General features: G+C 44.2%; 1 protein-coding gene across 2 annotated transcripts in view; it reads right to left on the reverse strand.

Annotated features, from left to right (window-relative positions):
• Nucleotides 1-19,860, reverse strand: part of PRKAR2B (protein kinase cAMP-dependent type II regulatory subunit beta) — a 266,961-nt gene that overhangs the window by 40,888 nt on the left and 206,213 nt on the right. For both annotated transcript variants that reach the window (XM_075345150.1, XM_075345151.1), the window contains exons 5-6: nt 16,676-16,782; nt 2,935-3,088 (exon numbers count right to left, since the gene is read on the reverse strand). In XM_075345150.1, the coding sequence (XP_075201265.1) occupies nt 2,935-3,088; nt 16,676-16,782 (261 nt within the window). The remainder of the gene's footprint in view (nt 1-2,934; nt 3,089-16,675; nt 16,783-19,860) is intronic.

The raw sequence follows: 19,860 nt of genomic DNA on the forward strand, positions 1-19,860 counted from the left end.
TGAACGAAAAAAACAGCCTCTTCTGAGTACACATAATATAGTACACTGACAGAAGAGGAAAAAGAAGGGCCACAGAGAAAGATTGCCCAAGACCGGTTTCCCACATTCGTGCTTTGTAGTCCAATGTACAGACTTGCCGCAGGTGTCCTAAACTAAATTCACAAGTCTCATGTATGCTTAGCAGACTGGAGAGTTTGGATCAGGAGACCCATGGCCACTCCATACTCGGACCCTGAAACATGGATGTGTGAAACAAGCCTAAGGCCATGTGCCCACGGGGAGAGTGTCCTGTGGCTATATCCGCATGACATTCCGCAGGACCTCCCAGAAATCCACAGCACAACTTTGTCTGAGTTGTGCTGCGTTTTTGGTGCAGAGGTCCAGCAGTATGTCCTGTGAATAAGCTGCGGGCATTCTGCATTGAGGATACAGTACCATGGCTTGTGCATTGAGGATACAGTATCATGGCTTGGGCATTGATGGTACAGTACCATGGCTTGGGCATTGAGGATACAGTACCATGGCTTGGGCATTGAGGATACAGTACCATGGCTTGGGCATTGAGGATATAGTACCATGGCTTGGGCACTGCATCCTCAATGCAGAACAAGTGCTGGAGTGATCGGTGAGTTCATACTTATCTGTATCGCACAGCAACTTGGTTTCCGGACGGCTCCTGGAAAAGATGGGCAGGGCCTGGACGAGCTCCGGCTGTGAGATGACCGGAGCTCGGGCATTCACATGATCGCAGTTCGTGCAGGCCCCGCCCACCTCTTGCAACCCGCTCCTGCCATCTCCGTCCCACTCTTCTACACTGAAGTAAGAGTCTCCGGTGTCTTCAATCAAGGCAGCTAAGTATAGAGATCCGCGAGGAATAATCCGCATGAATAATTAACATGCAGTTAGTTACGTGCGGCTGCAGGAAATCCGCAGCATTTTCCGCAGCCGCAAAAAACGCAGCATTGATACAGCACTCCCCAAAGCCCATAGGATAACATGGGGAGTGTCTGTACTTGCGTAAACCTGCGTCTTGTCTGGAAAATCCCGAAAATGTGCAGGTTTTCCGCGGCAAAATCCGCAGGTATTTTCTCTCGTGGGCACATGGCCTTAGATTGAGCTAACTAACCTAGTAATGTAAGCAAATGTATCTAATACTGAAATGTAAGATGAAAAAAGCTTTCAGAATTCATTACCAGTTAAGAAAGGTTCACGTTAATAAGAATCGATTTAAAATAAAACCAGTTCTGCTTAATTATATCACATCCTTAAAGATTTTTACAGATACGGGGTGATATATTTCTTGTTGAGTTTTAGATGTATAACTGGAGTAAAGCCATGTTCATATTGTGCATTATGCTGTAATGTGCCATAATAGTAGGACAAACAATCATGGAACCAAACAACCCAAACTTTCACAACACTTTTCAGGCACTATTCCTACTAATACTAAGGAATGTAGGGCTTGATTTATTAGTGCATGTCAGACTTTCCCCACAAAGTTTATTTTAATCAATAGATCTTGTAATAATAATAAGTTCCACTATTGGATGTTTATTTTTTTTTCCTGTGCTGAGATAATCTTATAAATGCGTCCCTGCTATGTACTGTGTAATGGCCGTGTCTGGCCATACAGGACATGGTCTGATCATACCACAGCTCCTGGACAGAGGAGGAAGTAAAAAAGTGTAGAAACATTACAGAACAAAATGACAAATAATGCTTTCTTTCAGGTAAAACATTTTTAAAAACAGGCTGGGAAATGTTTTACCTCACAAAAAGAATCAGCTATGATCACCTGCTGTAGTGTCTGTATACACTTTTGCATCCTCCCTTGCCAAGGAGATGAGGCATGATCAGATCATGTCCCTGAACGGTCAGACACGGCCATTACACAGTATATAGCAGGGGCACATGTATAAGATTAACTCAGGAACATTTTTTTTTTTTAAACACATCCAATTGTGGAAACAAACCTTTAATGATGGGTGTGGAATAAGATGTGGTGCCTAACTCATTATGGGACTTAATGAATTAGGCACATCTTACAAGTGGTGTTCCCCCTCCTGTCAGAGACTGGAGTAATACTTCTGGTGTGACACTACAACTTATCATGAATTTGTTGAGTAAGATTTGCGATGTTTGAAGGTACGGTATGCAAGAACTCTGTCAAAAAGACCTTCATGAATTGGGGCTGTAGACTGCCATAATAAATGCAGCCACAATATGGATGTTATAGAAAAGTCAATTACTTTTTATTCACAAAAAAAATCAATTTTAGAGGATTAATTTTATTCTTTTTAAAGGGAACCTGTCAGGTCTGTTGGGCACCCAGAACCACGAGCAGTACTGGTGCGTATCTAGAATTTCTGCCTATAGTATATAGTAGCACACATAAACAGATCTTTAGAAAAAGTATTTCTAAAGACTGTTTATGAGATGCTATTGAGGGCTGTGACTAGTCACAAGGGCCTTAGTTCCCCGGACTAGTCCGCCCACTTATCATGTAACCACGTCCCTGTGGGCATAATAACATGCTTCCCAACAGCCAGCGTCACTGCATCTCTATACAAGGCAGCACATACCTCTCAGTATTCAGCGCATCCGACGCCGGTTGTAGGCTCACTGCGCATCAGAAGTCACTGCACTTCCGGTCATGCGCTCTACACCTCTCTGAAGCCGGGACACGTACTTTAGAGCAGTGCGCATGACCTGAGTACTGACAGGTACGTGCGGCCTTGCATAGAAATGCAGTGATGGTCTTTAGAAATAGTTTTTCTAAAGATCTCTTTATCTATGCTACTATATACAGGGACGGTTAGGCAGGGATTAGCAATATGCACCCAGAACTGCTCGGAGTTCTGAGTGCACTAGGGACCTGACAGGTTCCCTTCAAGTGGAATTGTCCTTCTATAAAATTCTTACAACAGTACTCACCAGACACCATATTGATCCCACAGATGTAGCAATAATCGTAGCCGCTCTAGATGTGTTATACATTAATGCCAGCTCCCCAAAACTTCCACGGTTGTCATAGCAACCAACACATTTTCCCACATCTTCTACCTTTACATAAATGTCATACGTCCCCCTGTAAAAAATAAAACTCACTGTAAGGCATACACATGGGAATTAGATAACAGTATATTCATGCATTGTTGTACCTTTACAAACTTGCAGAATTCTTGTTATAATTTTTTTCATATAAGAAAGCTGAAAACTTTAAAGGCCGAGAAATCAAAAATTGCATTTATGGGAGTATAAAGATCTCAATAGGAAATGTTAAAAAGAAATCAAGCTACAAAGCTACATTGAAAAAAATTGCCAACAACATTAAAGGGAACCTGTCATCACATTTTCAGCCTATAAGCTGCAGCCACCACCACCGGGCTCTTATATACAGCATTCTAACATGTTGTGTATATAAGAGCTCAGGCCGGGGGTATAACATAAAAAACACTTTATTATACTCACCTAGAAGGTCGCTCCGGTGCAGACTAGTGGCTTCATTCTCAGGGAGCGGCGCCTCCCCTTTCGGCCATCTTGGTCTTCTTTATTCTGAAGCCGCGGTGCATGACGCGTCTACGTCATACACATGCGCCGGAATTGAGGTCCTGCACAGGCGCACTACAATACTTTGATCTGCCCTGAGCAGGGCAGATCAAAGTATTGTAGTGCGCCTGCACAGGACCTCAATGCCGGTGCGTGTGTATGACATAGACGTGTGAGTATTATAAAGTGTTTTTAATGTTATTCAGCACAGCCTGGGCTCTTATATACAGCATGTCAGAATGCTGTATATAAGAGCCCAGTGGTGGTGGCCGCAGCTTATAGACCGAAAAAGTGGTGTCAGGTTCCCTTTAAAATAAATCACCCTAAAATTAAAAAGCACATTAACGGCAAAATAAAAAAATCTGATGGAATCGGCCTCTTAAAAGATGATCATAGTAATATAACAGTACATGACAAATAGAAGGCTAAGATATTGAACATGCGCTTTTCACCCGTGTTCAACAATGAACACCCCGTGCTAGGTATCATTCAGAACTAACACATATGAAATTTCACCACCTATGTCTGAGCAAATACCCCGGGCCAGATGGCATTCATCCATGGTTATTGAGGCAGTTGAGCTCAGTAATTGACAGATTTTTGTATACTGTCTTTATTTATAACAGGGAAAAGGGAAAGGGGAAACATAAAATGAGGTGTAGCAAGCATTAAAATTACTTATTTTACAGTTTTTGTCATTTTTTAACAAACAATAGGCTTTAGATATAATTTGAAAAGCAACATGAAAAAAATAAATAAATAAATAAATAAATAAATAAATAAAAATATACAACTCCAGGATTCCTAGCAACTATTACTATGCAAAAGAAACATACTGCAAATATAAGGCAAATTTTGCAAACAGTAAGAAAATTCAAACAACTAATATATGTAGAAAAAAAACAAGAGAATAACATCAAAGGTCGTATATCTTAAGGGTTGGGTTAAATTTAAGAGACCACAGATACCACCTCTCAGCATATTTAGAAAAGTTACCTTCCTTCAGGGCTATGTTGTACTCATATATGTGTAAGGAAACCCTATCTATAACTTCTTGTATTGAGGGGACATCTATTTCCTTCCATTTGGACGCTAGTAAAGATTTAATGACCAAAAGAATATGGCAAGTAATTTGTTTACACCGCTTTTTCAACTCCTCCAAACCAATAGGTAGGAGAACTAGCTCAGAGGTCAAATGAATTCTAACCGAGGTCACCGTATATATAAGATGTTCTGTGTCTTTCCATAGGGTACCCAACAAAGGACAACTAATTGACAGATTTTTGTATCTCATCTTCTTAGACTCTCTTGCAACAGGGTCATGCCACAAGATTGGAGGATGGCTGACGTGGAACCGATATTTCAGTAAGACTGGATCCAGGCAACTACTGTGTACAGCATTTTTTAAGGCCATTATAAGAGATAACAAGCAAAAATATACCACAGAAAATAATGTGACAACCTATGTGGAGGAGGTAAATGCAAACCTGAATATTGACTGTGGCTGATGTGATTTATCTGGACTTTGCAAATACATCTGATACTGTACCTCTTAACAGGTTTGTACTGAAGCTCTAGCATCAGGGACTAGGGGACATTATATACACTTGGGTAAAAAACTGGTTAAGGTCCAGGATAAAAAGAGTTGTTATATATGGTACATTCTCTAAATGGGATAAAGTCAGCGGAGGGGACTAGTGATGAGCGAACCCCCCCGATGATCGTGTTTGGGAAACTCGCCCAAGCTGTTTGGAAAGTTTGAGTTCAGGTTCTGAGATAACACGAACTTGCGTCTGAACCCTGAACTTGGACTTTACAGTTATGGGATGGGGCAAGGGGGTCTGTAAAATAAAGAATATAGTTAATAATAAACATTGTCGTTATACTTACAGGTCCCGCAACAAGTCCTGCAGACTCTGTCTAACAGCTGATTCTGCTTAAGGGTCCAAGCATTAACTTTTGGGGGTATTCATTGCACTGCTCGTTACTAGGCAGTCTTCCGCTATTTTCAGCCTTGTTCGCGGTGATGTCAGAGTTCACCCGAGTCCATGAGCCATGGACTCGATTGAACTTTGACTGTCACTGTGCGAGTCTCGCATCGGTATTACTCAGCACGGCAGACACTCTCCTTACAGGAGCAAGTCGGCTGCATGTATTTCCATGCAGCTGAGGCGCTCCTGTCAGAAGAGTGTCTGCCGTGCTGAGTGACACCGATGCAAGACTCGAAGGGAGTCATACACAAGTGGAATCATACCCTCAGTGTCAAAATGGTTCTCGTTCTGTACAGACGTTTGTCTGTACGGAGCGATGAAGCAGAGCTGACATTGCTCTCTCTGTGGACTACGTCGGACAAAGGATTTTTTTTATAATAAAGATGGAGACTCTAAATGTATGTTTTTTTTGTTTTATTTGTAATAAAAACATGTTTTCTTTGTGTTGTGTTTTTCTTTTTATTATTGTTTACTAGAAATTCATGGTGGCCATGTCTAATTTGGCGTGACACCATGAATTTTGGGCTTAGTACCAGCTGAGAATACAAAGCTGGTGTTAACACCGTTATTACTCAGCGTGCTACCGCCATCAAGGCTGCTGGACGAGCCGGGTAAAGCGCCTGGAAATGGCGCTAAGAAACAATGCGCCATTTCCAGGGGCAGCTGCGAAGAATTCTAACCCCCAGCTGCCTGGTTTTACCTGACTAACAATCAAAATACGGCGGGAGCCCATGCATTTTTTTTTTATATTATTTTTTTAAATAATTAAAAAAAAAATTAATGGGCTTCCCTGTATTTTGATTGCCAGCCAAGGTAAAGCCAGGTAGATGGGAGTGGCAGCTCATAGCCGTCTGCTTTATCTGGACTGAAAATCAAAAATACTGTGGAGCGCTATGTAATTTTTTAAAATTATTTATTTATTTTTACACTACTATATGTGTGAGGGACCCAACAGCCAATCTCAGACGCTGTCACACAGAATGGGCGTCTGTGATTGGCTGTTGGAGTAACCTGGAACCTGCCCGTAAATTATAAATTGTAGAATGTATGTGCTAGTTTCAGGTTACGCCAGCATCCAATCACAGACGCTTACTCTGTGACAGCATCTTTGATTGTCTGTTAGTTTAATAGTAAAATAAAACAACGGCACAGAGAAAAAAATATTTTATCACAGATAAAACATAAGACATTTACGACTCAATCTATATTACTCAAAAAAAAACCTCCGACGTAGTCCAAAAGCGGGCGAGCATCTTCAGTTCTGCTACATCTGTGCGAGAAGACAAACATAGGTCTGCTCACGGAGACTCAGCTGAGAGCTGTCAAAACACTTCACCCAAGTGCATAGCTGAGGCCTGCATATGACTCCTGCGAGTTTCGAATTCGTATCACCCAGCACAGTGCACTCTCCTGACACGAGCTTTTCAGCTGCATGGAAATACATGCAGCCGACCCACTCCTTTAAGGAGATTGTGCGCTGTGCCGGGTGATGCTGAAGTGAGACTCACAGAGTGACAGTCAAAGTTCAATTGAGTCCATGGCTCATGGACTCGGGTGAACCCTGACGTCACCACGAACACAGCCAAAAAAAGCCGAAAACTGCCAAGTGACGAGCAGTGCAGTGAAGTGAATGATCAGACCCGGAAGCAGAAGCGGCCGAGAGACAGAGATTGCAGAACGCCTCCCGGGAGCTGTAAGTATAATCATAATGTTTTTTACTAATGTGCATTTTTTTTTTTACAGCCCCTGGACCCGAACTGGACCCAGAAAGTTCATGTTTATGATTGTGTGCACGAACACTATGTGTTCGGTACGAACCTCAAACTTTACAGTTCAGGTTCACACATCACTAGTGGGGACCAGTGGCAGGACCATATCTTTCTAATCTCTTTATTAATGACATGGTGTATAGAATCATAGAATTATAGAATGGTAGAGTTGGAATAGACCTCCTGGGTCATCTAGTCCAACCCCCTGCTCAAAGCCGGATTCACTAAATCATCCCAGACAGATGTCCGTCCAACCTCTTTTTACAGACTTCCATTGAAGGAGAAATCACCACCGCTTGTGGCAGCCTGTTCCACTTGTTGATCACCCTCACTGTCAAAAAGTTTTTTCTAATATCTAATCTGTGTCTCCTCCCCATCAGTTTCATCTCTTAGAATTGAGAGTAAAAAGTGTCCGTCTTTGCTGATGACATGAAATTATGTAGGATAATGAAGGATAATAAAAACTTGATAGTATTATATTACAGAACAATCTGGATAAGATGTCTGCATGGGCAAACACATGGCAGATGAGGTTTAATGTTGATAAATGTAGAGTAATGCACCTAGGACAGAGTAATCCTATTGATGCATACATAGTATATTAAATGGAAATATACTAGGGACTGCAGAACAGGAGAATAATCACCGCACATGTCTGATGATCCAATCAGCAAACATGTGCGGCTAACAGGCAAGGATGGATCAGAGATCCACCTGTGTGCCTGCTTACCACTTAGATCATGCTGAGAAAATCTGACAGCGCAAATTAAATGGCTGTGGCGGGGATCACGACGTTTCTTACCGCCATCGGCAGCCCAGTGACACAATCACAGGGCATCATGGTGTTGCCATGGTAGCACAGGGTCAGCTCATGACCCCTGATGCTACCATGACATATTTCCTGTGAGAGCCGACAAAGCGCCATTACTCACTGGAACACGGCATTTTTTTTTTCAAATTCTTTTATTTATAAATGTAATCCTTTAACAGTACACGTAACAGTTCTTAAGATCAAATGGACCTTTGTAAGATACATTCAACACACCAAAAAATAGGACATAAGGCACACTTTACATTTTTACATTGTGACAGAAAATGTCCCCGCAAATGCCCCCTTTCAGGTGTATAGACATTCAAGGTTCCATCTAGCTTTTTCAAAGAATAAATTCACATTTAACAGGTAACATACGTAACTCACCAAGAATAGTAAGAAGCGAAAGAGGAAAAGACCAGAAAGAAAGCAAGAGAAATAAAACAGAGAATAGAAAAGGGTGAGAAACTGGGGAAAAGGAGGAGGGTGGTGGGGGGGGAGGGCTGGGAGGTGGAGGGGCCAGGTGGGGGTAAGAAGGGGTGGGGGGGGCTGGGAGGTGAAGGGGCCAGGTGAGGGTAAGAAGGGGTGGTGGGGGGGCTGGGAGGTGGAGGGGCCAGGTGAGGGTAACAAGGGGTGGGGGGGGTCTGGGGATCCGCTTATGTACTACCTTCTGTGGTTCCCTCACTGCCCACCAGAGCACCATAGTCCTCCGAGTGCTGGAAGTCCATCCACTCCCTCCACGTGGCCCAAAATTTCTCATATGAGTTGTGTAATGATGAAGTTAGATCCTCCATATACATGAGGTCATTGACCTTATTGATCCATTGAACCAGCGAGGGGGGTGCCGTGCTCCTCCATCTCTCTGGGATGCACACTCTCGCCGCCATGATGAGGAATTTCCTCAGAGATTTTTTGTATATTTTTTCAGAAGTCCCGCAGTGATGTAACAGGGCGGCAGCAGGTCCCAATTCCTCCTCTCCACCCGTCACCCGTGAAATGATATCAGACACTCCCCTCCAGAAGGGCCGGATCGCCTCACATTCCCAGAACACGTGTAAAATGTTGCCCTCTGCTGTGCCACACCGCCAGCACATGGGATCAACCGTTGGGAACATCGCATGTAACCTCGAAGGTACTCTGTACCATCTGGTTAGCAGCTTGTAGCTAGCCTCTTGAAACCTGGAGCTGATGGAGGATGTGTGCGCCAATCTGAAGACCCTTTCCCACTGTGTTGGTGTCAGCTGGATTCCCAGATCCCGTTCCCACTGTGAAGCAAAAGGGGGGATTTGTTGGTCCGGGGGCGAAGATAAGAGCGAATATACTGCCGAAAGAGAATGCCGTATCGTGCCTGGTCCCATACATATTTGTTCAAACTGTGTCTTCGGTCGCTGAAAGAGGGATCTGGCTGGAAGGCTACTGAAAAAGTGTGCCAGTTGCAAGCATCTCCAATGACCAAGTGAGCTGGGATCCTGTTTAGCTGCCAATCCCTCTACCGACGGCCAGGTGTCCCGGTTTCCAAAGTCCTCTACCCGATCCACCCCGCCCCGAACCCAAGACTGAAAAACTGGATCCGCTCTGCCTGGCTCAAAGGCAGGATGGCTCAGGATTGGCGTCAAGCTCGATTGCCTGGGTAACATTTCTGATTGCACCTTCCCCGTATTACAGTATTTCACAGTTGACCCGATAGTTGGATGTGTTTTCAAGCTTGCAGGGACCTCCGAGAGCACCCATGGCAATTTGTTGAGGGGAATTGGGGAAAAGGACTGTTCAATTTGTATCCAAGCCTTTTGAGACCCGTTCCTGCACCAATCAATCATTCTAGTTAGATGACCTGCTAAATGATACCTTCTCATGTCTGGCAGCCCAATCCCCCCGCTACACTTGGTCCTGTGCAAAATAGCTCTTTTTATTCGTACCGATTTACCTGCCCAAATGAAGGAGGACTGAATGGACTCCAGAGATTTGAAAAATCCTGAGGGTATTTTGATTGGGAGCGCCTGCAGTAGATATAGAATTCTAGGTAAAATATTCATTTTGAAAATCTGGCTTCTGCCAAACCAAGAGAATAATGATTTCCCCCATCTGTCACAGTCTCGCCTAATGGAAGACAGCAGAGACGGGAAATTCTGAGAGTAGAGCAGACCGAGATCCCCAGTCAGCCGTATCCCCAGGTAATTTAGAGATTTGGATGCCCATCGGAAATTAAACGATCCCTTCAACTCTTCCACCTCTTTGGATGAGAGATTTATGTTAAGGGCCTCAGATTTCGTGAAATTTATCTTGAAATTTGATAAACTGGAGTATCTCCGGAATTCCCTCATTAAGTTGGGCAGGGAGATCTTGGGGGCTGAAACGAAAAACAGGAGATCGTCCGCATATGCAGCTACTTTGTGCGTAACATGGCCAACCCCAATACCCGCAATATCTGAGTTGGCTCGTACGTGTCTGAGGAAGGGTTCTAGCGTCAAGATGAAGATTAAGGGAGACAGCGGACATCCCTGACGGGTGCCATTAGATATTTTAAATGGGTCCGACAGAATCCCATTCACTCGGACTCTCGCCGAGGGTACCGAGTATAAAGACATGATCCAACCCATCATTCCACTTCCGAACCCCAGACACCCGAGCGTGGCTTCCATAAAGGTCCAATCCACTCTATCAAAAGCCTTTTCGGCATCAGTTGACAGCAGGATAGAGGGTAGACCCCCACTTTTAGCTTTATATATCAAATTAATGGCCTTAACTGTGTTATCACGTGCCTCACGACCCGCCATAAACCCTGCCTGATCTGGGTGGATTATTTGAGAGATCAGAGGTGCCAGCCTGCTTGCAAGGATTTTAGCAAATAATTTTGTATCCACATTCAACAGGGATATCGGGCGATAGCTAGCACATTGTGTTGGGTCTTTCCCCATCTTAGGTATTACCGTGATGTGTGCTCTCAATGAATCTGCATTGGGAGTTGAGCCCTCTGAAGCCCTAGAATTAAAGGCTGACAGGAGGTGTGGGGATATAATCTCCTTAAGTTTTTTGTAGTATACGAGGGGGAGTCCATCAGGCCCAGGTGCCTTTCCCGATTTGGATGACCCTATTGCGTCCACCAGCTCTTGATTTGAAATTGGAGTTTCCAATGCGGCTATCTCGGAGTCTGTCAACCGCGGCATTTTTGCTTCTCTGATGTACTCTGAAATTTTACTTTTAATAGATGATTTTGACAAAGTGGGGTCATGTGTCTCTAAATTATATAGGGATGCATAGAATTTTTGGAACGTCTCCGCAATTTCTGCCGAAGAATGTAATATTGATCCCTGAGGGTGTGTAGGGGAAATTTTTGATATAAAGGTTGTCGCCTGTTGTTGTCTGAGTGCTCTCGCTAATGTCTTGCTACACTTGTTCCCGTATTCATAAAAATGTCTACGGCATCTATTGAGGACCCCTTTTGCCTTGCTGTTGAGTAGTTTCCGTAGCTCATCCCGGACTTTGAATAAGGTTCCCCCCACCTCCGCCGAGGGCATCTGCTTATGTTGTGTCTCCAGATCTCTCAGCTGTGTTAGCAGTCTGTTGACCTCTAGTTCCCTTTCCCTCTTTCTTCTTGCCCCTTGCTGTATGAGAACCCCTTGAATAACACATTTGTGGGCCTCCCAGACCGTCGTTGGTGATGTATCCCCACCCGCGTTCAACGTAAAGTATTCAGTCAGGGAGTTCTGTACTGACTGAAGGCTTTCAGGGTCCTCCAGTAGGGAAGTGTTCAGTCTCCATTGCCACTGCTGTGGAAACGGAGACTGTAGCACCATAGACACAGTGCAAAGTGCATGGTCAGAGAATGTTATGCTATCTATCTGGGCTTTGGAGATCCTTTCGAGGTCTTTATGTTTTACAAAAAAGTAGTCCAATCTGGAGTATACCCCATGTGCATTTGAATAGAAAGAGTAGTCCCTGTCAGACGGGTGTAACAATCTCCATGTGTCCACGAGCTGCTGCTCATGTAATAAGTACCGCAGCCTGCGGAGGGCTGATGTAGGATGTGCAGAGGCCCCCGAGGAGGTGTCCTGAGCTGGGTTTAGAGCGATATTGAAATCCCCCCCCATAATGAGTGTCCCCTCCACGAAATCCTCCATAGTTTCAACAAATCCAGCCAGGGTATCAATTTGCCCCACATTGGGGAGGTATATAGAAGCTAATGTGTAAATATGCGTAGCGATCCTGCCCTTCACCAACAATAGCCGTCCCCTGTCATCACTGCGAGAGTCCATGAATTCCCAAGGGATGGAGCGCGAGACAAGAATACTAGTACCTCGGGACTTCGGATCCGGCGAGAAGCTATGATACGCCTCAGGGAACCAGCGTGATGTCAATTTAAACGGTTTATGTTTGCACAGATGCGTTTCTTGCAAGAAAGCAATTTGGACCCCCATTTTTTTAACGTATTTGCCAGGATAGACCTCTTACCCGGGCTATGTAAACCTTTCACATTCAATGTCCCACATTTCACCTCAGAGTTCCCTGGTTTATGCATGTTGGGTCAGAAACAGTGTTGAACCCCCTACAAAACACTGACCGGATATGGGAAAGTGGGGTAAGGATCGGGTGGGGGGGGGATCAAGAATCAGGTAGAAAAAAGAACTAGCAGCAGAGAAGAAAGAGCAGAGAGAGAGAAAGAAAAAAAAAAAAAAAAAGCGATAAGTATTAGCAGACAGAAAATATGAACAGTAACAGCTGGCCTAAAGGAATGGCCAGTAAGTTTCACACAATAAAACTATGCAGTCTCTGAAGAACTTAGAGACCTGGTGCTCTCCAGCTGGGAGAACCACCCTTGGGGTGCGTGGAAGACCAAGGGCAAAAGCTAAACAAGCTCGAGGCAGAAATGACAATATTATAGTAAACTGAAAACCCACGTCTCACCCCCCCCCCCGTTACACGACAGGGCAGTGAGAGGCACATTTCTTAGAAGAACAACACGTTTATCAGACTATCCATCAACATTATCAATTGAAGGGTCCATGTGAGACCCCCTTAGGGGGAGAGAGAGACAAAGAGAGGGGGTGTGAAAGGGAGAGCGAAAGAGATAGAAAAGGGGAAGAAAGGGGAGAAAAAGATAAAGAAGAGAGAGAGTGGAGGAAGAGAGAAAAAGGGGCGAAAGAAAAATGACAGAGCAGAGAGAGAGAGAAGAAAGAGAGAAAGGGACGAGAGAGAAAAGGAGGAGCAAGAAGAGAGGAGAAAGAGAGGGAAGAGAGAGAGAGAGAAGAGGGAGAGAAAGAGAGAAAAGGGAGGAACACAAACTGATAAAAGAGAGCATAGAGGGGAAATAATAATCTCTCCACCTCTCTCCCTGCCACCCAAGAAAAGAGAGACAAATACATTTCAAGTAGCAATTAACCCAATATTTAAGTTCGCGTCCGGCCTATAAGGGGCCATCCTCCCACATCTCCCGCTCCCCCCACCACAAGATAGAAAACCGCAATCAGACCCAAGTCTTCAATCTGGCTCCTCCTGGGAAGATTCTCTGGCCGGCTTGGGATCCCTGGAACTCTTCTGAGGTCTTGCACGGCGGCGTCCACCTTCTCTTCTTCTTTGGGGTAACCCGACGGGTCTGTCCATATGTAGCCAGTTAGGGATCTCTACTGCCGGTGTATCAAGAAATTGGAAGAGACCCTCCACCTCCTCCGGCCGCTTCAGCAGATATTGGTCTCCATTGTGGCGTACTATTAGGTGAAATGGATGTCCCCATCTGTAAGATGCTCCTTTCTCTTTAATTTTTTGTAGAATAGGGAGGAGCTGACGCCTCATATACAGGGTTCTGGCTGATATGTCAGGAAAAAGCTTGATTTCAGACCCTTTGTAAGAGACGGTTCCATGGACCCATGCCTTCCTCAGTATGGCTTCTTTATCCGTGTAGTAATGCAGTCTGCACAGAACATCTCTCGGCTGTGCTGTGTCACCCGGCCCCTGGCGGAACACTCTGTGGACTCTGTCGATCACATAAGTGGAGTCCTCTGCAGCTCCCATCACTTTGTTGAAAATTAAAGTTACAGACTTAAGGAGGGCAGCTGCTGCTATCTCTTCTGGGATGCCTTTTAAACGAATAGCATTTCGCCTCCCCCTGTTTTCTTGATCATCTAACAGGATGGCGACATTTTGCAGGTGTGTACTGGCTTTGGATAGTTTGCTCCAGTGTGTTAACTCTTTCAAATAGTGTAAACACATCATTCTCCACTGCAGTGGTGCGTGTATCCAGAGCATCAATGTCCCCTTTCACAATGGACAGAGCCCTCTCATGTGCCGCCTCCATTTTAGTAACTAGATTGTCCAGGTCATGTTTGGTGGGGAGAGCAGCCAGCAGCTGCAGGATGCGCTCTGTATCCACAGTGGAGCTTCCTGGGTTAACTCCTTGTGTGAGCTGACCTCCATTTTGGTTCCCCTGACTGTGTGGGGATTGACTGCTTTGGGAGCCTGACAACTCCTGACATGCCTGGGAGGCCCTGCATTCATTACCCCCATGCATATCTCCATCAGTGCCCATACTCCTGCTCTCTTCACCAGCCTGGCTCATCAAGCTCTGCTGTGGGGCCTGAACTCCACCGCCCCCCTCCTTCTGAGTATTCTGTGCAGCAGCCTCACCTCCTGTATACCCCTGCACCACTGGTCTCTGTGACGAAAGCAGAGATCTCGGTCCCAGCTGATCTCTGACGGTACCGCCCTGTACCTGCACGCCATGCATCGCCACCGCCACTTCTGTCCCGCTGCCACCACTGACGGCTGCTGTTGCTGCAGGCCCCTGCCTCATGGATGCAGGTGCCATTACTGGAGCAGGCCTGGAGACCGGAGAGAGCTTCCCCCCTTTGAACAGACGATCCACTGCTGCGCTGCTGCTTCTCAGGGCTGGTGGTCCGGTCTGTGGTGCTGTGCCTCTCTTCCCCGGCATGTTAGAGAGTGCCAGGTGGGTTTTGCTATGTTATTTGCCACCTCAGCTTGCAAGAGCTCCTACAGAGCACGTCTGCCTGCCATCAAGCTCAAGCCACGCCCCCCTGGAACACGGCATTTTCACTGATCAGAGTGATGCTGCGTGTGAACGCTGTGCAGCGCCGCGCCGGTGATCGTGGATCGGTGAGTATGAGAGAGGGGGTGGGAGGGAGAGACCGACATGGACAGAGAGAGATAGAGACATAGAGAGACTGACCGACAGAGAGAGAGAGACCGATAGACCTACTTTTGTTATTTTAAAAAAACATGCGGATCGCAACAATAATGCAATGCAAGCGCACTGCTTCACATTTTGGCAGCGATTTTCTACAACTCATTGATTTCAATGGGTGTAGAACGCAGCCAAAATGGCAAAAACAATTGACATGTTGCTTCTTCAAACGCATGGGTTTTTGACAAATTTTTGACAATCAAAATGCTGTGTTTCAAAAAGCATTGTGCGCACAGATTTTGCATGATTCTCTTAGGGTGGCTTTGCATGTTGCAACATCGCAAGTGCGATGTCGGTGGGGTCAAATCGAAAGTGACGCACATCCGGTGTCACTTTCGACATCGTAGTGTGTAAATCCAAGATGATACGATTAACGAGCGCAAAAGCGTCGTTATCGTATCATCGGTGTAGGCTCCGACTTTTTCAAAATTACGCTGCCGTGACAGGTACGATGTTGTTCCTCGTTCCTGCGGCAGCACACATCGCTGTGTATGAAGCCGCAGGAGCGAGGAACATCACCTTACCTGCCGCCGCCGGCTATACGGAAGGAAGGAGGTGGGCGGGATGTTTACATCCTGCTCATCTCCGTCCCTCCGCTTTGATTGTCCGCCTGCCGTGTGACGTCGCTCTGATGTTGTACGACCCGCCCCCTTAGGAAGAAGGCGGTTCGCCGGCCAGAGCGACGTCGCAGGACAGGTGAGTGCATGTGAAGCTGGCGCAGCGATAATGTTCGCTACGCCAGGAATCACAAGATATCGCTGCTGCGACGGGGGCGGGGACTATCACGTGCGACATCGCAGCATCGGCTTGCGATGTCGCACCGTGCAAAGCCCGCCTTAGACTTTGCTGGGGAATCAGAACTTTGCATTTTGTCAATGACACAGTGCAGTTGTAAACGCAGCCAAAACGCAGAAAAAAACGCAAAGTGCGCACATAGCTTTAGCCTACATCCACAGAAGAACCGTGGTTAAATCTTCAAGATGTGTGGAGCAATCTCCTTGCCAAGTTCCTTCAAAAACTGTGTACAAGTTCCTGGAAGAATTGATGTCCTTTTAAAGGTAAAGGGTGGTCACACCAAATATTGATTGGATTCGGACTTCTCTCTTATTCATTTACTTAGCATTTTGTTAGTTGATAGAAACAAACTATTAGAACTTTTATTTTTTAAAGCATTCTTACATTATAGCATGTCTTCTGTACCTGACTAAAACTTTTGCACAGTACTTTGCATATATAAATATATTATACAATGTACTAAGAAGGCTATTAAACTGCTGTTTTTCTCTCTGCAGGTATGCTTGAATTGACGGCATCTATAGTATTAAAATTCAGATCCTTTCCTGAAGTGTTAAGAACGTTGTACCTGTCAATAACATAAAAGTTGTCCCCGTCATCACCTTGATCAATTATGTGGTCTCCACATTTGACCAACTTCTCGAACATTGCATCTAAAACTTGAGACATCTGTTCCTAAAAAAAAATAATAATAATTAAGAATCAATAAAAATAAATAAACCAAAAATCTACACAATGCAACAGTAAGGAAAGGCTAATCAAGAATATACTATGCAATCTCTCGCAAATTTAAAACCCTCATTTGTAGCTAAATGTCATTTTAGTACTATATTGTAATGTGTTCCAGACTACAAGACACTTTCTAGCAAGACAAAAATATTGGTAAGAAGTCCCTGCATCTTATAGTCCATAGTAAGTGGGGCGAGGCAATGCCAGACCTCCCTAACCATTATGTTAAAGGGATTGTCCAAAACAACAAAAGCTTTCAAATATTTAATGGCATTTAATAATATGTTTGTTTTGGATAGGTTTAATTTAGAAGTCTAGTTGGTTTGTATTTTCCATTATCATGTCAGTAAACTATATTACTACAATTCGCCACTGTGTGAATCCACTTATGCGGGCGTCACACGAGATGATATATCTAACGATATGTCGTCGGGGTCACGTCGTTAGTGACGCACATCCGGCATCGTTTGATGTATCGTAGCGTGTGACAGCTACGAGCGACGGTGAACGAGCAAAAATACTCATCTTATCGTTGCTCGTTGACAAGTCGCTCATTTTCAAAAAGTCGTTTCTTCTTCTCTGCGCCGGTTGTTCATCGTTCCCGAGGCAGCACACATCGCTCCGTGTGACACCCCGGGAACGATGAACACAGCTTACCTGCGTCCCGCCAGCAATGCTCAAGGAAGGAGGTGGGCGGGAAGTTTACGTCCCGCTCATCTCCGCCCCCCCACTTCTATTGGCCGGCCGCTGTGTGACTTAGCTGTGACGCCGAACGTCCTTCCCCCTTCAGGAAGTGGATGTTCGCCGCCCACAGCGACATCGCTCAGCTGGTAAGTGCGTGTTACGGGGTTTTAACGACTTTGTGTGCCACAGGCAACTAATTGCCAGTGACACACAAACGACGGGGGGGTGTGCGATCGCTCGTGCGATCGCATGATAGATCGTCTTGTGTGACGCCCGCATTAGTCTTGTATCTTCATATAATTATGCTTCCTGTGGCGGTACATGATCGGTGGGGTGTATGAAGGGGGCTGGCTGTCTGGCTCATTTCAGTACCTAACCTTCTTTCAGCTGATAGACAGAAAAAGGGACTGGCTTAGCTTAGCACTATATATGAGGAGTCTCACCTAACTGTAAAAACATGGTTATGTGCTGAAAAATTAAGTTACAGCCTGAGGTTTTAATTTATTCTTAATAGGTACATTTTGCCTTGAGTAAAAAATGCCTATGAGGGGGAGATGTACGAAAAAAACTTTTATTGAGAGAGTTATATTGGATTATAAAATTGGATACAAAATACCCTAAGAGAATGAACTATAGGAATGACACATTGTATCTGTATTGATTCATTTGAAGAAATTCATGGAGTGACTTGTGATTATGTAAATGATCTTCATATGTGTAATTATTGCTAACAGATGTCTATATGATCATTGGTTGTTGAATTAGTGCTTTTAAACCTTGGGTTATAGTGATTTTGTATCTCAGTGACTAAGGGCATGATTGCCTGAAATATGTTGAGACTATAATTCAACCATCATGATGTTTCAAAAATTTGCTGAATAAAGATGAAGATTTTAATTATGGGACTCGCCACTTTATCCTTTTTCATAAAAAAATGCCTTGTTAGCATGGTATACAGCATTGAACCATCCATATAGCTGTTTGTCATCAAACCATGCTTATCAGTCTAGAATGTATGGAGTTATTCTGTAGACACAATGTTAGGTGTAAGGCTATGTGCGCACTTTGCGTTTTTTCCTGCGTTTCAGCTGCATTTTGAACTGCAGCGTATTAATGCCAAAATGCTTGCGTTTTGATTTTCCAGCAAAGTCTATGGGAAATAGGGATTTCTTGTGCGCACTTTGCTGTTCAAAACGCAGTGTTTAATTTGCATAATTTTGGGGAAAAACTCAGCGTTTAAAGAAGCAGCATGTCAATTGTTTTTGCCATTTGGGCTGCATTTTGCTAACATTGAAGTCAATGAGAAGTTGCAAAAAGCAAGAAATATGAAAATTCCAGCGTTTTACCTGCTTTTTAGCTGCAGAAAACATGCGTTTTGGACTACATAAACGCATGTGTTTCTGACATCATAATAATGGAATGATATGTCCCTTTACACACACACATAGTCTGAGAATTAAATTAATGAAAAATATTAATTTATTGTTATTTTTGCAATACATAGTATAAAACCGCTATAATTATATTAAATATAACTATTTTCGTTATGATTTCAATAATTATATTTGTTTTAATTTTTTTTCCTTTTTTCATAGTGTTTGAATGTTTAAACTTTATTTAGTAGTGTCTTTGTATTCAAAACGCATCTGAGTTTAAGCAATGAAAACGCATGTAAAAAGCGCTAAAACGCGGTAAATACGCACGAGTATTTATCGCGTTTTTGTGGTCAAAACCAACTTTGGCAAAAACCATTTCTACCAGAGGATGCGTTTTGAACTGCAACTACCTCGACGCAAAGTGTGACATAGCCTAAAACCTCTTTACATAAGGCATCTAAATGAGTGATCCATGATTTTTTTTCTGTAGGTTTTGTTCAAAATCAGACCAAACAATTTCCGTATGAAAATGGAGCCACATAACGACTCATCGGCACCTGTATAAGAGACATTGAGTAGTTTTATAAAAACAGAGCCATAATAGGCTTAAAGGGCTGAGATGTTATTTTTACTTCGATGTTCTTTTAACTCCACAGATACAAAACAAGTGATTCTTCAATTTAAAGCACTACTCCAGCATTTTGTTTTATTTCACTGCTGGCGTGGCGCTTCTAATTTAAGTTGCTTGCCCCATGTCTTATACTCACACTCCAATGTCTTCATCTGTTATCAGCGTCACTCCCTTCGGTCTCCGGCAGTTTGTGACTTGCCTGCAGCTCTAGTGTTTGCCGGAGCACACCAGTAGTCACAATTCTGTGAAAGTATATGAGAGCCTCGTTGTGGCACTCATAGACTTTTATTGAGAGATTATGATATAAATTCTGACCTTCGACCAGTCAGAAGT

This window comes from Anomaloglossus baeobatrachus, chromosome 4, assembly GCF_048569485.1.
Source record: "Anomaloglossus baeobatrachus isolate aAnoBae1 chromosome 4, aAnoBae1.hap1, whole genome shotgun sequence".
NCBI lineage: Eukaryota > Metazoa > Chordata > Amphibia > Anura > Aromobatidae > Anomaloglossus > Anomaloglossus baeobatrachus.